General features: G+C 59.8%; 7 protein-coding genes and 2 pseudogenes across 7 annotated transcripts in view; 3 read left to right on the top strand and 6 right to left on the bottom strand.

The window, feature by feature from the left end:
* Positions 1 to 22: 22 nt before the first annotated feature.
* ACA1_204040 (mutanase) lies at positions 23 to 1,956 on the top strand (the record flags this gene model as incomplete). Its single annotated transcript, XM_004338314.1, has 8 exons — positions 23 to 142; positions 244 to 642; positions 788 to 927; positions 962 to 1,058; positions 1,121 to 1,224; positions 1,300 to 1,434; positions 1,539 to 1,767; positions 1,867 to 1,956. 8 exons carry the CDS (start codon positions 23 to 25, stop codon positions 1,954 to 1,956), a joined length of 1,314 nt encoding a protein of 437 aa, XP_004338362.1.
* A 282-nt stretch (positions 1,957 to 2,238) lies between these two features.
* On the bottom strand, positions 2,239 to 4,337 carry ACA1_204050 (Gpatch domain containing protein; the record flags this gene model as incomplete). The annotated part of the gene is made up of 8 exons (XM_004338315.1): positions 2,239 to 2,293; positions 2,364 to 2,512; positions 2,674 to 2,816; positions 2,914 to 3,070; positions 3,175 to 3,592; positions 3,859 to 3,913; positions 4,004 to 4,037; positions 4,185 to 4,337. The coding sequence occupies 8 exons, from the start codon at positions 4,335 to 4,337 to the stop codon at positions 2,239 to 2,241; spliced, it is 1,164 nt and encodes a 387-aa protein (XP_004338363.1).
* Positions 4,338 to 4,622: 285 nt separating this feature from the next.
* ACA1_204060 (uncharacterized protein) lies at positions 4,623 to 5,884 on the top strand (the record flags this gene model as incomplete). The annotated part of the gene is made up of 3 exons (XM_004338316.1): positions 4,623 to 4,999; positions 5,114 to 5,297; positions 5,402 to 5,884. 3 exons carry the CDS (start codon positions 4,623 to 4,625, stop codon positions 5,882 to 5,884), a joined length of 1,044 nt encoding a protein of 347 aa, XP_004338364.1.
* A 424-nt stretch (positions 5,885 to 6,308) lies between these two features.
* ACA1_204070 (secretion protein MttC, putative) lies at positions 6,309 to 8,103 on the bottom strand (the record flags this gene model as incomplete). Its single annotated transcript, XM_004338317.1, has 8 exons — positions 6,309 to 6,409; positions 6,557 to 6,730; positions 6,836 to 6,932; positions 7,022 to 7,114; positions 7,239 to 7,322; positions 7,450 to 7,586; positions 7,696 to 7,865; positions 7,994 to 8,103. 8 exons carry the CDS (start codon positions 8,101 to 8,103, stop codon positions 6,309 to 6,311), a joined length of 966 nt encoding a protein of 321 aa, XP_004338365.1.
* Positions 8,104 to 8,477: 374 nt separating this feature from the next.
* On the top strand, positions 8,478 to 9,423 carry ACA1_204080 (Rho family GTPase; the record flags this gene model as incomplete). Its single annotated transcript, XM_004338318.1, has 5 exons — positions 8,478 to 8,517; positions 8,607 to 8,687; positions 8,764 to 8,835; positions 8,952 to 9,073; positions 9,163 to 9,423. 5 exons carry the CDS (start codon positions 8,478 to 8,480, stop codon positions 9,421 to 9,423), a joined length of 576 nt encoding a protein of 191 aa, XP_004338366.1.
* A 155-nt stretch (positions 9,424 to 9,578) lies between these two features.
* Positions 9,579 to 11,419, bottom strand: ACA1_204090 (annotated as a pseudogene).
* A 360-nt stretch (positions 11,420 to 11,779) lies between these two features.
* Positions 11,780 to 13,971, bottom strand: ACA1_204100 (annotated as a pseudogene).
* Positions 13,972 to 14,071: 100 nt separating this feature from the next.
* Positions 14,072 to 15,499, bottom strand: ACA1_204110 (NHL repeat domain containing protein; the record flags this gene model as incomplete). The annotated part of the gene is made up of 1 exon (XM_004338319.1): positions 14,072 to 15,499. One exon carries the CDS (start codon positions 15,497 to 15,499, stop codon positions 14,072 to 14,074), a length of 1,428 nt encoding a protein of 475 aa, XP_004338367.1.
* A 194-nt stretch (positions 15,500 to 15,693) lies between these two features.
* ACA1_204120 (RNA polymerase Rpb1 protein) overlaps positions 15,694 to 17,167 on the bottom strand; it is a gene marked incomplete at both ends in the record, with an annotated part of 8,365 nt that continues 6,891 nt past the window's right edge. Inside the window, 5 exons of the mRNA XM_004338320.1 lie at positions 15,694 to 15,853; positions 15,949 to 16,115; positions 16,214 to 16,402; positions 16,475 to 16,603; positions 16,721 to 17,140. Coding sequence (XP_004338368.1) covers positions 15,694 to 15,853; positions 15,949 to 16,115; positions 16,214 to 16,402; positions 16,475 to 16,603; positions 16,721 to 17,140 — 1,065 coding nt within the window. The remainder of the gene's footprint in view (positions 15,854 to 15,948; positions 16,116 to 16,213; positions 16,403 to 16,474; positions 16,604 to 16,720; positions 17,141 to 17,167) is intronic.

Consider the following 17,167-nt stretch of genomic DNA (forward strand, 5'->3'; position numbering starts at 1 on the left):
CCAACTAGCTCAGAACAACACAATGCAAAGCCACACTACCCGGCGCACCCTCTCGGCCGGCCTCCTTCTCCTGGTCTTGCTCCTTGCGGGCAATGCCAAGCCCTCATCCGCCACCCCCAAGCTCGTCTTCGCCCACTACATGGTCCGTTCTCTCCATTGCTTAGTCCCCGCCCGCAACATGTTGTGGTCAGGGCTGGCTCTTATGGTCTTGCCTCTCCCCCACCAATGGGCCACGGAGAGCAGTTGTGGGTGCCCTCGACCAGCGATGACGTCAGCGGCTTTATCACGGACATCAAGATGGCGCAGGCGGCCGGCATCGACGGCTTCGCCATCAACACCGCCGACTGGTCGGCCGTGAACTGGGCCATCCCCCGGTGCGACAAGATCTGGGAGGCGGCCGAGACACTGAACTCGGGCTTCCAGCTCTTCTTCTCGGTCGATCTCACCGGCTCGCTGGGCAACATGGCCGGCGACATCGTGGCCATGGCCGCCCGCTACGCCAACCGGCCCAACACGCTCAAGGTCGACGGCAAGGTGTTTTTGTCGACTTTCGTAGGGCAGGACAAGACCTTTGGCTACCCGACGCCCCAGCAGGGCTGGGACCAGGCCGTGCTCACGCCTCTGCGCAACCAGGGCGTGCCGGTCTACTTCATCCCCTTCTTTGCGCCCAACAACGAGAGGCCAGGTACCCCCCAAGTGTTCCACCTAAACCACATGCTCTTTCAACCAAACAAAAATATCAATAATAATGAAAACAGGGCAAGTGGGCTATCCGTCGCCGTCGCAGGTATCAGACGTGTTCGCGGAGTTCCCGTTCCTGGATGGAATCTACCAGTGGAGCGCGTGGCCCTTCTTCTACGGCAACCTCCAGACCGTGAGCAACCAGGCCGACGTCAACTACCTGTACTCCCGCCGGGACTTTCACTTGTTCTTCTTGTCTGACGATCACCTCCCCCCCAAGCGCTGCTGTCCGGGCGCACGGTAAATCGTACATGGCGCCCATCAGCCCGTGGTTCTCCAAGCACATGGCCGGCGCGCCTGTCACCCTCCCCAACTGGGTACGACCAACGCTCCGGAATGGATTGCGAAACAGCTAACACCCGCCTTTTCACGAGAGCAGGTATTCGGCAACTACAAGGGGCCGGGCATGTGGATCGACCACTGGAACTCTCTCATCGCGCTTCAGCCCGACTTTGTCGAGATCGTCACCTGGAACGACTACCCGTAGGTGGCCCACACATGCGATTTTTTGTGTTGACAATCTCAGCGATAGCTGAGACGCACGCGTTGATGAAAAAGGGAGCGGACGTATATAGGACCCACCACGGCGCCGTGGGGCGACGATGATGATGTGACCTTCCCGCACCTGGGCTTCCTCGACCTCACCAAGTACTTCGTCCACGCCTACAAGAGCGGCCAGTATCCCAATATCGAGTACGCCTCGTGTGTGTCGTGTGTGTTGTGTGTCATATCGTGTGTGTCGTGTTGTGTGTGTCGTGTAAGTCGTGTGCCTGACGCCAGTGCTGTTCGCCTGACAGTCAGGAGAAGGTCTACGTGTTCTATCGCTCGTCTTCCAAGTATGCGGTGGCGTCGAATGACCCTCTCGGCCCGATCCAAAACAGTCAGTCCATGGACGACAACATCTACGTGGTGACGCTGCTCAACTCGCCGGCCGACGTCATCGTCACCTCGGGGTCCTCGTCGGGTCGGTTCTCCGTCAACGGCGGTCTGAAGAACGTCACCATGGCCTTCCAACAAGGCGCGCAGGTCCGATCCTTCCTCTTCTTCCTTTGCTGTACTGTCGGCTGACCTTCGATGACACACAACGCAACACCGCAGAGTGTGCAAGTGGTGCGCAACGGGCAGGTGCTGGGCCAGAAGACGTTCGCCAAGCAGATCTCCAACAACATCGCAGTCTACGACTTCAACGTCTTCTCCGACGTTCTGGTGCTCTGAATGAGGCCATGCACACCGCAAGCCGCGCGCGTGCGTGTAGTGCTCGTAGACGAGCCGCGGGACGGGGCGCACCACCATCACCACCACCATCAACTCCATCACCCACGCCATTAACATTGCAAAGGTGTGAAAAGAAGAGGACAACAAGGCTGTTTCCGCCCAGAAGGGTCTGTACAAGAAGGCAACGTGGCTGCCGGCAAGCAGCTGGTGTTGACCGAAAACGAAACGCCCAACATGTTGAAGTGGCAAACAATTGGCCGTCGGTGGTCGATGGCCGGTGTCTCAGTAGTACTGACGTCGCGGGTTGTTGAGCGGATTGGGCCGGTAGCGGTACGCGCTGTGCGGAGAGATCGTCAGACTTCACCCTTGGCGATCAAGAAGAAGAAGAAAGAGCTCAAAGTGCGTACGTCATCATCCGCTTCTTGTAGGCCTCATAGATGTCATCGTTTTCGGCGACGGTGGACGGATCAGAGGTGCCCACACCCAGCATGTCGTTCTTCACCTCCGCCTTGATCGGCTCCGTGATGCCCTCCCCCGTCGAACCCAGGCCCGTTCCCTGCCGACACGGCACACGTCACACACACGGCACACATGACACACACACACGACACACACACGACACACACACAACGCACGGCACACGGCACACAGTGAGTAATGAAAGTTGCTAAGCCACAAGCGTGGCTGGGCTACGTAGAGGGTGCGTGCGTAGCGTACCTCCTTCCAGCCCATCTTCTGAAGGAGCTTCTTGCCAATGTCCGAATCGACGGCCTGCGGTGCGGGTGGGGCGGGCTTGGGTGCGCTCGAGCCCGCCCTCTTGGGCAGGAACTTCTCCAGCTCCTCCTTGGGCAAGAAGTCACCTGCGCCACCCCGCAAGAAAAACAAAGATAAAATTGATCGTTAGCGCCAAAGCGAAAGCGAAAGCGACGGAAAGCGAAAGCGAAAGAGCGGCTGTACCGATGTGATGTCCGCCTGGCCTGCCGTGTTGCGTCTGCTGTGGTGGGGTGTCGTCGTCGTACGACGAGGTGCCGGGCAGGGGCGTGGACCTGTACCCGCCCGACGCCGTCGGCGACGTCGCACGTGGCCCGTCCTCGCTGAACTTCTTCTGGTAGCCCTGTGACACACGCACGCGCGCGGAAGACAACGCAATCAGCCCCAGTTCAGCCCTGGCTGGGTTGCACACGACACGCGCGACACGACACGACACGACCCACGTACTCCCATCTCGTCGAATTGGCGCTTTTTGTTGGTCGGCGGAGAGTGCGGAAGCGGAGGCCCGGCAGCAGCGGCGGCAGCCGATGGGTGCGGAGAGTAGTGCGCCGTGGCCTGCGGGTGCGGATGGTACGCGGGCGCCGGCGCCGGCGCCGCAGGCGTCTGCTGCTTGCGCCACGGCGGCGGTGCGGCCGATGACGTGGCGTGTGCGCTGCCGCTACCGACGCTGCCGGACGGGAACGGCATGGGTCCCTTGCCGGCGGCCGACGCGACCTTCTTGCGCTCCTCGTCGCGCACCCACAGGTAGTAGGCACGCTCGACGTGGACCTCGGCGCTGGCCGACGCCGCGGTCTCGAAGAGGAACCCGAACTTGGGGTTGCCCTCGTTGCGCGAGCGCGTCAGCTGCTCAAAGTCGGGTCCGTGTCTGCGTGTTTGTGTGCGCACACACCGTGTCGTGTGTCGTGCCATGTCGTGTTTGGTGTGTTTGGTGTGTCGTGGTGGGTTGGTGGCGGATTCGGTCAGATCGGCGCGGCCGGGCCGAGGCCATGATCATGGTCGGCCGTTGCGACACGGGAAAGCGGAGCGGAGAATTAGTCGAGACCGCGAGCGAGCAAGCCGATCATGGGAGAGCCGAAGGCAGCGCTGCAAGCCTCGAGAGTGGTGGTGGCAGGTGGTGTGAACGTTTCATACCTGGCCACGTATTGGGCGAGCTTGTCGATCACCTCCTTCCTCTCTGCCGTCGGGGCTGCAGCACACACGACACACGACACGGACGCGAGCTGACGTCAGCATCGAGAGGGGTGGGGTGGGGGAAGACGTGTAGCGCGTGGGGTACCAGGAGGAGGCGGAGGCTGAGCTGCGACGACGCGCTGAGGAGCTGAAGGAAGAGGCGCAGGGGCAGGTGCTAACGAAGGAGATGAAGAAGAGGTCGAAGGCGGTGAAGATGAAGAGGAAGAGGAAGATGAAGTCGAGGCGGGCGGCGGCGGGGCGGGGCGCGAGGGCGGGGCTGCGGTCACGCGCGGGCGCTTGACGGGGCGGTGCACGCCGCCGGCGGTCGTGGGGAGGGCGGCGTCCTCCGCATCGTCATCGTCATCGGCGCTGAAGGGGAGCGGCTTCTTGCCGCCGGGTTGGGCCAGTCCGACAGGCTTCATGCTGAAGCTTAGCTTCATCCCCCCGCCCTGTAGGAATGAATATTATATTGTTGGCCATGTGGGGCGGTACCGCAGCACATGCAAGTGAATCGATGGGGGGGGGAAATGATCAGGAGAAGGGATCTTTTCACGTACGATTGGAGTAGGGCTTGGGCCTCCTTGTGAATTCATGTGGCTCCGAATGGAATGTTGGAAATTTGTATTGGGGGGATCTGATTGCTCTGCTTTTTCTCGAGACAAAGCGATAAATAAATAAAAAAAGTAAAATAGATTATTCTTTCGCAGGAATTAGACACAAGAGAGATGGAAAGGACACGATCGAGAGATGGCGATCGTCATCGCGACGATGAAGGCCGCCGAGGAGGCTACGATCGGAGGGACAGAGAGCGCGATTCGCGTCGCGATCGCGATGAGCGCAGACCAGGCAGGATGGACGACGATTCTGAGCACTCTCGTCATTCTCGTCGCTTCTCTGAGGCAAAGAGCAGTAGCCACGACTCTCGTAGTCACCATCGCGATTATTCCTCGCGCGAGAGGCGCGATGATGACAATCATCGAGGCCGCCCTGCGACAATTGTCGATGACGGCCGTCCCATGCGCTACCAGCGCCCCGAGTTCAGTGGAGGCGGTGGCGGCGATCGCCACCGGTCCTACAGCGGCCGCAGCCGGGACTCGTACCGGTACGGCCCCTTCGCTTGGTGTTCATCCATCCAATGACATGCCGCTCATCTTCACGCACACACTCCGCACGCGCCGCACACACGCATCACCGCACGCGTCGGCCGCACGTGCAGGGACGATCGTCGGCGAGGCGGGATGGCGATGGACGAAGAGGAGGACCTGCGCGGCGGCGGTGGCAGGAAGAGGGACCGGCCCGACTCGACGTTCCGAGGCCGCGGCGGCGGCTCCGGCCCGAACCGGCGGGATCAGGAGAACCGACCCGAGTACGAGGTCCCCCGCGGCGGCTACTTCTTTTTGGTACGCACCTGCTCGTGTGTGTGTCGTGTCTGTGTCGTGTGTGTGTGTCGTGTGTCGTGTGTGTGTGTCGTGCGGTTACTAATCTATATCTTGGCGCCACGCAGCACGACGACCGAGACGGCGGCTTTGGAATGAAGAGGCAGCGCACTTGGGGCACAGAGGCGACGTCCAGGAGCAGAGTCGACATTGCCGACAAGTGGACGCACGACAAGTTTGAGGACGATGCGAGGGAAGACAACGACGCCAGGCGGAGCGACGCCAGCGGCAGCCGACGAGGCGAGATCCGCTTTGCGAGGGGCGGGACCGAGGCGGCCGAAGAGGGCGGGCTGTCTTCTTCGAGGCGTGGCCGCAGCGACCGAGATGACAGCAACGATGAAGAGGAGGAGCAGCACACGGCCAGACGGTTTGCGGAGCGTGAGTCGCGCGACAACAGCGATGAAGACGACGACGGCGATGAGGACAGGGACGAAAGCCGCAACAACAACAACGCAAGTGACAATCGCGATGAAGACGGACACACAGTCGAGACATCAGCCCCGAAGGACAGCGAAGAAGCGTCAAGCAGCCTTCTCGACGAGATGGTGTGAAAGGTGGCAGATCCCTCCTGTGGCCTCAACCAACAAGGCTGGATTGATTGACCTCAGCAAGTGTGAAACAAAGTTGTTCCTGCCTTGTACACTGGACCAGTGCAAAAGGCAGGTTTGGCTCACCCAGTTTGTAGTCAGCTGTGGCAGGCGATGAGGCGACCTGAAGCAATAGTGGCGAGAGTGAAGAAGCAAAAAGGAGGATACGGCACGGTGGATTCCCGGGTGGTCGCCCACCCCAGTACTAACACCGCCTGGCGCAGCTTAACTTCGCTGTTCGGATGGGAAGCGGTGCTTTCTGCGCAGTATGGCCGTATCCATCAGCCTACCAGGGACTTCGCCCATGTGATCCCTCTTGGTCACACCATCATTTAAATTGCACACTAACTTGGGCTTCAATGACAATGGAGGGGAGGGGTGTGCTACATCACTCCTTACGGATTTGGTCCAGACCGAAGAAGCGCACCGCGGTCTGCGTGGTTTCACGCGCCACCTCCTCTACCGATCGTCCGGTGCAGTCGGCGACCGCTGTACACACCATAAAAAATGTTGGTCAACAGAACGTGTAACAGACATGACACGCGCACACCACACACCTCACACACCGCACACACCGCACACACCACATACATTGGGCACATGACACGCACACAACACATTGGAGGATGTAAGTACTCTGTAGGACGTGGGTGAGGTAAGACGGCTCGTTGCGGCGCGGGCAAGGGCGCAAGGTGCGCGGAGTGAGGAACGGGGCGTCGGTCTCGATCATCAGACGATCGAGCGGCACGAGCCCGACGATCTCCTGCAGATGCCGACCGCGCCTCTCGTCGCACACCCAGCCCGTGATACCTGCGTTGGACTCGTCAGCTGCCCTGGTGCGTGTGCGGTGTGTGTGTGTGTGTGTGTGTGTGTGTGCGCGCGCGCGCGTGTGCGCTGGTGTGTGTGTGCGCGTACCAATATACATGCCCATGGCAAGATACTCTTCGAGTTCCTCCTTCGTCCCGGTGAAGCAATGTACGACAGCAGGCGGCAGGCCCTCCATGTTTTCCTTCTGCAGATGGATAGGCAACATTTCCCCCCATTGAGCACCGGCCCGCCACAGTGGAGCACCTCGAGGGGGGTGATCGATAAATCGCATACCATGATTTCGGCAAACCGACGGAAGGCCGAGCGCTCGTGAAGGAAGATGGGTTTGTTCACCTCCTTGGCCAGCTTCAGCTGCTCCACAAACCACTGTTGTGCACATCGCGCGTGTGTGGTTTAGCCGTGTGTGTGTCGTGTGTGTCGTGTGTGTCGTGTGTCGTGTTGGCATGAAACCAACGACACATAGCGCACGCAGCAGAGGCCGAAGGTGCACCTTTTCTTGGACGTCCTGGGGAGAAAAGTTCCTGTCAAAGTCGAGTCCGCATTCGCCCACGGCCACCACCGCCTTGTGCCGCAGCTGCGTGATAGACAGTGTCGACAGGTTAGCATTGGGTCCCTTATTGTGCCCAAACGGCCACCACGGAGACCACTCACAGTGGGTCCACGGTGAGTGCGATCGCGCGCGGAGGAGTGGGAGCGGGCACCAGCTCGCGGAGGTTGGCGATGGTGCGGTCGTTGCAGTGCTTGGCGTCGTGCGGGTGCACGCCCGCCGTCGAGTAGAGGAATCCCTCGCGGCCCTGCGTGACCTTGAACGCGTCCCTGCTCGCTCTCTCCGACGTGCCTGCCAGGCTCGGTTCATCAGTCTCGCACACACCGCACACACGCACACACGCACGCACACCAACGCACGCACACAAACGCACACCCACACCGCACACGCGGGGATGTACCGGTGAGAACGATGGCGCGCACGTTGGCCTTCTGTGCGCGGTCGAGGACGGCGTCAAAGTCGGCCCGGAAGCTGGCGTGCGTGAGGTTGGCCCCGATGTCCACCAGCGGCTCCGGCGCAGGTGCGACCGCCACTGGCGCCTCCGGCTGCTCTCCCTCCCTTCCGCCACGCCTGCACAAAAAAGAAATAATTCAAAATAATCCAAAATAATTTAATTTATCCAGATTTCAAATACAGATATAAATTTTAAAAAAATAAATAAACGCAATACCCCCTGCGGCCTCCGGAAGATGAAGCACCGCGACCGCCTCTTCGTGGTTGGGCAGCGGCGCTGCCGTCCCCGGTCGGGGCAGTTGTTGCGGAAGTGGTGTAGTGGCCTCCTCGTCCGCCTCCCCTGCCTCGCCCCCATCCGCCGCCGCCACCTCGTCCACCTCGTCCGCCTCTTGCCTGTTCCATCGCTTGCAGTAGTTGCACTCTTGTCCGCACGGTGGTACCTCTTCGCATACACTATGTCTTGACTAATTTTTGATTTCTATTTCGTTTTGTTCTACTGTTTTGTGTTCTTCAGTGAAATTCTTTGATATTTCCCTGCTGCTAGCAGCGAAATTACTGTGGAGGGGCAGAAGGGGGTGGTGGCCAGCGTCCTAAAAGGAGCAGGCCTTACCAAAGAGGTACGGCCGCCTGGGGTGGTTGTTGTCGTGCTGCAAGTCAACCGACAAGGTCCCGCATAGCCCCAGTCCGCTCAAGTTTCAAACTTGTTGTACCAATCAACTCTCTAAAAAGATGGATCCGCCCGAGAAGAAGAACGTCAAGTGCGTCGTTGGTACGTACCTCTCCATGTCGTGTCTCTGAGCGCTGGTTTGTCTGGGAGGCTGGTTGATGATGACCTTGTGGTCAACGATCATCCATCAGTCGGCGACGGTGCTGTCGGTAAGACTTGTATGTTGATCAGCTACACCAAGAACGAGTTCCCCACCGACTACGTTCCCACCGGTACGTCTCTTCAGGGAGTGGCTTTGAATGGGCTCACTCCAACTCTAAACGTTCTTGTTCTCGTTCTTGTTCAAAGTGTTCGACAATTACGAAGCCACCGTGCTGGTGGAGAACAAGGAGGTCATCTTCTCCCTGTGGGATACTGCTGGTACGCCGTCCTTCCCCTCCCCCTCAAAGCAGTAGTTGTGATTTTAATCAAGGACTAGCCTCCTTGTAGTCTTCTGATCACTTCTCTGGCCACTCTTTGGTGTTGGTCTGGAACAGGTCAGGAGGCCTACGCCAGGATCCGAACTCTCAGCTACCAGAAGACCGACATCTTCCTCCTCTGCTTCTCCGTCGCCGCGCGCACCTCGTTCGGCAACGTCACCGAGACCTGGGTCCCCGAGGTAAGTACCTTCTTCTTCTTCTTCTTCTTCTATCGATCAGTACTGAGCTAATATATTGTTACATTGTAACTGTGGTGGTCGACGAACAGTTGAAGCACCACTGCCCCAAGGCGCCGATCATCCTGGTGGGCACCAAGACCGATTTGAGGAAGGACCAGTCGGCCGAGTGCGTGGTGGCCGAGGAGGGCCAGAAGCTGGCCAAGCAGATCAAGGCTCTGAGGTACATGGAGTGCTCGGCCCTGACCAGGGTGGGCCTCAAGGAGGTGTTCGACGTGGCCATCACCAGCATCGTCTGCAGCAGCGTCTCGACCCAGGCCTCGTCGGGCAAGAAGGGCTGCGTCCTCATCTGATCTTCCACAATTCCCCCTTACCTCCCCTTCCAGCAACAGCCCATATCAACAGTATCAAACAACATGTAGATATATTCCTCTGTTTGAGGGACTAAATAATCATATCCGTTTATGATGTTCTTTTTGGATATATTGTTGGTACATAGTATGTTTGATCACAGCTGGTCCTTGAATCTGGACACTCGATCCTGCACTCTGCGGCGCGCGAGTCGCTTGCGCTGCCACACTGCGACGGCCCCCACCACGCTCACCAGCACCACCAGCAACAGGGCCACGGGCAGCACCACCGAGGTCGCCACGATCAGCGCCAGATTGTCGTCCCCCCCGCCATTGTCGTCACTGTCGCGCGCTCCCAGCAGCACGCCGAGGCTGAGCGACGGGTCGTAGAACAGCGACGAGCTGAAGGCCGCGAATTCGAGCACCAGCACGTACTCGGCCGAGCCGTTGGTGTTGGCGGTGACCACGACGTCGTGGTGTAGGGAGACGCTGATGCCGTCGACCAGCGCCGCGTCGAACACCTCCACCTTGGCCAGCAGCCGCGATGGTGAGGAAGATGAAGGCAGGGTGGCGAAGGGCAGGAAGTAGGTGGTCATGCCCGCCTGAGGCGTGGCCGCCTGCCTGACGATGGCCTCCTCCGTGGGGGCGATCTCTGCGGTCGACGTCGAGGCGTTGATCAAGGCAGAGAGGCCGTAGCGAACGGTGAATGGCTCGGAGGACGCGTTGGTGGTGAGGTTGAGGGACCACTTGAGGGTGCCGGGGCTGATGCTGAAGCCGATGGAGTCGAACGAGGCCTCGGCCGAGTCATTGTAGAACGCGAACGCCTGGCCGAATCGGGTGGCATTGTCAGAGAGGACCGCTGAGTAGGTGTAGATCGTGGGAGCCGCCTCCGTTCCGTCCTTGACCTCAACCTCGAATTCTGCAGCAGCGGCCCATCATCTCCAGTTAGTCTACAAGTCAGTGAGTGCGGAGGCTGATGGGCGGCGAATTTACCATCGAGGTTTGCTTGCTGATCGCCGACTCGCAGGTCGCGCAGGGAAGACCGCACTCCAACCGCACCCGGCGCAATGGCGTCTAAGCGAGTCGCGCAGTAAAGCTGTGGGTCAGCCAAGCGCCAAACATACGAAGAACGAAGCAATGACGAGGCCAAAAGAAAGGCTCACCAGCGATCATGTCCACAACGGGCCGTTGGGGAGCGAAGCTGGCCTTCACCTTGCTCACCACCGGCGACAGCACGGGCGCCGGCGACGGTGTTACGGACGGTGAGATGGGTGAAGGACTCGCGCTCGGAGCGGGAGAGTTGGAGGGGGACGGAGACGGGGAAGGCGACGGAGGCAGCACGCCCCGACAGCCCTGCAAGGCCACCCGGAAGCTCTGCGAGGCGAGGGAGGTCCATTCCTGGAAGCCCTGGTTGTACTGGGCCAGCTGCGCGAGGTCGATGATGGTCGCGTTGGTGGCGGCTTGGTAGCTGGTGGCCGACAGGGACTGGGAAACGATGTTGGGGTTGTTGACGACGAGCCAGTAGCTGGTGCCCACGTACAGCTGGATGCCCTCGGGCCGGGTGGAGTTGAACGTGTAGAAGGTGGTGGCGCTGATGGTCAGGGGTGTCGAGATGTCGAAGGTGGCGTCGACCAGCTGACTCCCGGGCAGGTCGTCGTTGTCCGAGTAGACGGCGGCCTCTGAAAGCTGAACAGAGGACACTTATGACGGTAGTAATGGTGTCACATCAAAATCGTATATTGACAGAAATGTTGTGTGCGTGTGAACAGAGGGGCCACGTACATGCGGTGGCCAGGCTGATGGTGAAGGACTGGACGTAGCAGTTGTCGTTGAGGACCAGCTTCTGGGCCAGGGGGGCGATGGTCTTTTGCGCTGTTTGGGCCGACGCCGTGTTGTCGGCGAGTGAGACACACTCCTGGCCCGCGACCAACTCACCGAAAACAACAACCGCGAGCACGACCAGAGCTCCCAAGCCCAGCCCGTATGGTGTCACTCTCATCTTCAAGGTAGGCTGCGCTCGAACAGGGCAAGCTGTGTGGGTGGTGGAATGGAGCGTGTGACGTACGATGGGTTGGAGAGCTGGAGCTGTACACAAGCGCGACCCATTCGTCTATTGGTGCGCGATATTGCTGCTGGCAGACCAATCTGATCGTTCCCACCACCAGCAATTGATTGGAAACAATCGGCACTACATGATCGGAGAGAGAAGTTTCGGCGCATCGTTACTCCTGCTGCTGGAGCAGGGTTGAAGGATCTCCCTCAATGCTACCAATCAGCGCCATCATGGCCAATTCGGGCAATGGTGATCAGAGGCACCAAATACAATAGATGGAAAAAATACAACACAACACGCACGCATTCATTTGTTGGGTGTGGGCGGGCGAAGGTCGGTCTCGATCTGGGCCATGTACTGCTTGATGAGCGGGCGCACTTGAAGTCCATCGAGAAACTGCGCCTTGATGGTCGGGTGATAGGCGGCCAGCAGCGGACCCGCTACACACCAACACAACCCGCGGCGTGATCAACAAAAGAGAGAGAGAGAGAGAGAGAGGGAGAGAGAAGTTAGGACCCTATGTTGGGTAACGTACCCGTAGCGCCGTACGTGTCGGCATCCGCTCCGACGAGCACCACCCACATCAGCGTATCAAAGCCGTGTTGCTGTCAAGCATGGCGACGCGGAACGTCAACGCGTGTGTGGTGTCGTGCGTGCGTGTGTGGTGTCGTGTCGTTGGTCGTGTCGTGCGACGGAAGGGTTACCAGAAAGGCCATTCGGGAGCCATTCGGGGATCTCGGGGTGGGTGGACTGGAACGACCAGTACAGAGCCCACAGCGATATCTGCAGCGTCAGCACGCAGTAGCCCGACCTATTTCGATAATCTGGTCCGACAAGCACAACAACACGCGCCACACAGAAACGCACGACACACGCACACGCACCACCGCACATGACACATTGTTGGTGAGGGCAGGCCTCGGGGTGTGGGACCACACAGGTTTAATACCTTGAGTGTAGGGCTGGAAACGTTCGAATCCTCTCAGCTCCGTGAGCAGCGTTCTCTCGGCTTTCATCATCTCGCTGACTCCCACCCGTTTCAGCCACTGCCACCCACCAAGTCAGTGTGTGACGCATCTTGTCGTGTGTTGTGTGTTGTGTTGTGTGTGTTGTGTGTGCGTGTGCCGTGCGTGCCGTGTGTCGCGTATATGTGTGTCGGTACCTTAAGCGCTTCTGGATCGGCCGTGCTCCTTTTCCATTTGGCCCAGGGACCCGCGAGCAGCTCCTCCAGATCTTCAATTGTTGGCGGTGTCAGGGTCTCTCCACGAGCGCCCTTCAACAGCGCCCCACTACACCGAAAACGTCAGATATTGTGTGCCTTCACGTTGTGACACCGCACACTCACCGCCGCACACACGCACACGGCACGATAGGGACACCGCACCGTATGAGGAGGCTGTGGACGACACACGTGATCACGGGCAGCGGGGCGTAGTGGGTGATGATGCCGTGCAGGACCGTGTAGTCAATCAACCGCGCCTCGGCGGCCTCGCCCTCGTCGGCGTAGATCGCAGCCACCACCCCGTTCCGCATCAGGCTGACCGAGACACCACGCATGGCGTCAGCATCACAAGCCCAGTGGCTGCGCCACCGCGAGACGAGGAGCGCACCTGCCGTTGGCCCCGTTGCTCGGGTTTCGGTCGAAGTCCCACTCGCCGCCGGCGAACGGCGCGATGGTGGCCTTGGCCTTAGCCTTGGTCTGTTCTACCCCGGCGTCCGCGTCGCCCGCGACTGGTGCGCCGCCCTCACCTGCAGAAGCAGCCGCCGCAGCCGCCGCAGTCTGGGCGGCACCCCGCTTGCACAGGAATAGGGTGCGCCGGGTGGTGCCGCCCACATCCTTCGGGTTCGTGTCGAGCCACGCCAAGAACTGCACAACGAGTGACGTGTCGTGGTGGGTGGCGGGTGACACCACCGTAGGCCTCACATTGGGCCTGTCTGTGGGTGGGGGACGTACGTACGTGACGGGTGATCTCGAGAGGAGAGAAGCCTCCGCGCTCGTTCGCCACCGCTCGGAGGATGGACAGCGCCATCTCTGATGATGTGAACATAGAAAGAGACATAAAGGTAAACAAAAACCTACCAATTGAGATGAGGTGTGAGGAGCAGAGTATGTGTGTACCGGTGTCGTCGGTGGGTGCACCGCGGCGCCATCGGGCCTTGCCACCGCCCACGATCTTGCCCGGCCAGCCAGGGTAGGCCTCAACGCAGTTCTTCCCGACCTCCCTGCCGTCAGCGGAAAAAATGGCACAATAAATACAAGGAAACGTAATTCAATAAAAAATATATAAATGAATAAAAATAACAACCCCAGTTGGGCCACGGGAGGGCTAGCAGCGTGAATGTGTGGGGGGGGGGGAGAACCAAGGTATTTGAAATTCGGAGGTGGCGCCCAAGCTGTCGCCAACGGCCAGGCCCAGGGCAACGGCCAGCCTGTGCTGTGCGAGAGTGCCTGAGCTACCGCCGGTGCCTGGTGCTGATACTTGCTCCTCTTGCTCCATTCTTCCAACTGTAAAGTCCTTTGTTTGCTTGTTTTTATTTTGTTCTTTTCTTTATTTTAAGCCAACTATTCATTTCTCCACTATTCACCATGTGCTTCCACTAGTGGATGAAAACGAAGACGTGGATGTTCTTGCCCTTGTTGTTGACGACAAAGACCCGGTCGCCGATCACTGCGACCGCCCCGGGGCTCCGAATCAGCTGGAGACTGGCCTCGGCACCGCCGCCCACCACCAGGGGCGCGCCGCCGTGCGAGTGGAAGACCAGCACGCGATTGTTCTGCTGCTCGGTCACGAACACGTTGCCCTTGGCGTCGATGGTGAGGCCGACCGGGTAGGAGTGGTGGCCCTCGCCCAGGTGAAAGGAGCCCTCGAACTCGCCTTTGGGCGTGAAGATGAGCACGCGGGCGTTGTCAGGGTCGGCGGCGTAGATGTTGCCCGTGATCGGGTGCACCGCGATGCCGCTCAGGCCGTTGCCTGAGGCCCTCTTCTTCGTCTCGTCGTCGTTGAAGTGCAACGGAGACACCTGCTCGATGATCCGCTCGACCGTGAGGGTAGAGGCCCGTACGACTGTGATGTCCATGCGCTTGCTCTGGGTCACGTAGATCAGGCCACCGGCACCGACCGCCACACCGACGGGCTTGGTGAGCGCGCCCACTTTAGGAGGTGGGGCGTATGATGATGATGAGCTGGTCCAGGATGTGAGGAATGTGGGTCCTTGCTTGGATGGATGAAGGACAAAGATCTGATTGTGCTGCTGGTCGTCGACGATCAGGTTGCCTGTCTCCCAATCCAATGCGATGCCGCATATGTTCTGCCCTTGGTGACAGTAGAGCAGCATGTCCTTATTCTCCAGCGCCCCTGAAGCGTCGTAGATCGCAGAGTAGACAGTACCATGAGGTCCTTGATAGATGACTACAAGGCGGCCGTTCTTGGCAGCAGAGATGCCGCGGATCTCGGCATCGGCGTGCTCCGGAGGGGGGGTGAGCCTGAACAGGGGACGACCCTGCACGTCGGCCAGGTGGATGCGCAGGCGGGCAAGCTTGGCCAGCGCGACGTTGAACTCGCGCGTGACTTCTTGCACCTGCCCGGCGCGGTTCTGGTTCTTGGCCTTAGCTGCGTTGGCCTGGAACTGGGCGTCGACCTGGCCGAGGGCCGTCTGGATGAGCTCGTAGTTGGTCAAGTACTGCCTCAGCTCGGTCGCGGCGAAGGCGCTGTCTTCGAACGCGCGGTACTGCTCGGCGAAGACGACCAGCTTCTCGTTGAGGAGCTCGAGCTCCTCGAAGGTGTGGCAGCGCGCGTAGTCGACCTTGTCCTTGAAGGTGTCGCGCACGGCCACCAGCTCGCCGTCCCACCTCCACCACCCGAAGAACTCGCGCTGGGAGGCCGTGTGGTCCACGACCAGCTGCGTCCTGGCATGCAGCTTTCCCTGGAAGGAGAGCATGGACGGGTCGCCCCTGATGCGCTGAATGATCTCCTTGTTGATGGCCGAGATGGCCTGAATTTTCTCGAACAACTGATGTATCTCCATCTCTATGCTGCGTGCGTTGTGGTGAGGTAACGACGGGTTCTCCTCCTTCTCCTTCCCCTTCTTCTCCTAGTCCCATTTTTCGGGCAGGAGCAGATTTCAGGAATTCCAGAAATTCCAGTCGGTTGACGTGGAATGCTGAAAAACCCAGCCAGGTGACAAAATTTTAGGAATTTATTTTGGGCACTGCCGGGTTACTACTCGCTCATGGCGTCGGCGTCGTCGCCGGTCGAGGTGGCCGGTTGCGTGGGGAGGATGAGGGGCTGGAGGAGCTCGAAGCAGCCCGTGCCGCCCTCTACCACCTTTCCCAGCACCAGCGATGCCGAAGCGTTGGAGATCGGGTCCCAGTCGCCTCGCCTGCGCATTGCACACACGATACAGAAACGATTGAGGTGAGTGCGAGGTTTGCTTTGGGGGGGAGGGGGAATGGGGCGAAAGAGAGATCAGCGTACATGGTGGCGTCGGCGAGGAAGACGGTGGTGGTTTCGAAGGACATCTTCTGGTAGGGCGACGTGGACATGTTCATGCCAGCTCGGTTGAAGGGCTTGTAGCCGCCCTCGAACGTCATGTAGTCGGCGATGATCGCCAAGTGACGGTGATCTACTCCAATACCGTAGACCTGCACACACGCACTCACACCGTGAGTCATACGACACGCACGACACACGACACGCACAACACGACACAGCACTACACACACGGCCCAACGACACATACCTTGAACACGCCGTTGATTTCGTCGGCGATGGAACGGCGGGCAGCTTCGACGCCAAAGGTGGTGAGTACGGCGTAGATATCGTTGGACCTCACCCCGCTGAGGTCGACCACATCGGCGAATTGGGCGATGATGCCAAAGTTCACGCCCTCCGTCTGGACCGCATACTTGGTCTGGCCATTCGGTGGCGGCTGTTGTGCGTTACGTGCGCGAGTCAGCATAGTGCGGAGGCCACACGCGCGCGGCAGAGAGGAAGGGCGTACGATAACGAAGGCTCGCTTGATGCCGTCGACCTGCTTGACGACGAAGTTGGCGACGAGAGCCTCCACCAACGAGATCATGAGCAGCTTCTTATCGGCCATGCCCACCTTCACCTCGACCTCCACCAGCATCTGCGCGCAGTTGAACGAAAATGAGTCCTACGTATCCTGCGTGCGTGCGGCGCGTGTGCAGTGGTGTGTGTGCGTGTGCGGCGGCGGCGGCGCGGGTGCGGTGGTGCGTGTGCGTACCCGCTTGTGGTCGAATCTGTAGTCCTTGAGGATCTCATCGCTGCCGAGAAGCACCTTGCGCGGTTTGCTCGGCGAGGCGCGCGTAGTGGCCTTGACGGGCGCGACCTTCTGAGGTCCAGCGGACTTGCCAGTCGTCTGCTCATCGTCGTCCTGCTTGCCCTTGAGCCTGGTCTTCATCTCCGACAGCGACGAGTCGACGCTGTGCTTCTGCTTGCGACCGGCATCCGCCACCTCCCTCAGCTCCTCCTCTTCGGCGTCGTCGTAGGAGGCGTGCTCCTGCTTGCGGCTCCTCTCCTTGCCGAGCGCGGCCGACTCGTCCTCCTCGTTGCGCGTGCTCTTGCGCTGGGTGGTGGGGTCCTCCGCGTCGTCGTTCTCGCCGCTCATCGCCTGGTTGATGTCCCCGTCCGAGAGTCGCACCCGCTGGATGACTGCATTCCATACCAATCA

Source organism: Acanthamoeba castellanii (assembly GCF_000313135.1).
Source record: "Acanthamoeba castellanii str. Neff unplaced genomic scaffold scf7180000084754, whole genome shotgun sequence".
In the NCBI taxonomy this organism is placed as follows: Eukaryota; Discosea; order Longamoebia; family Acanthamoebidae; genus Acanthamoeba; species Acanthamoeba castellanii.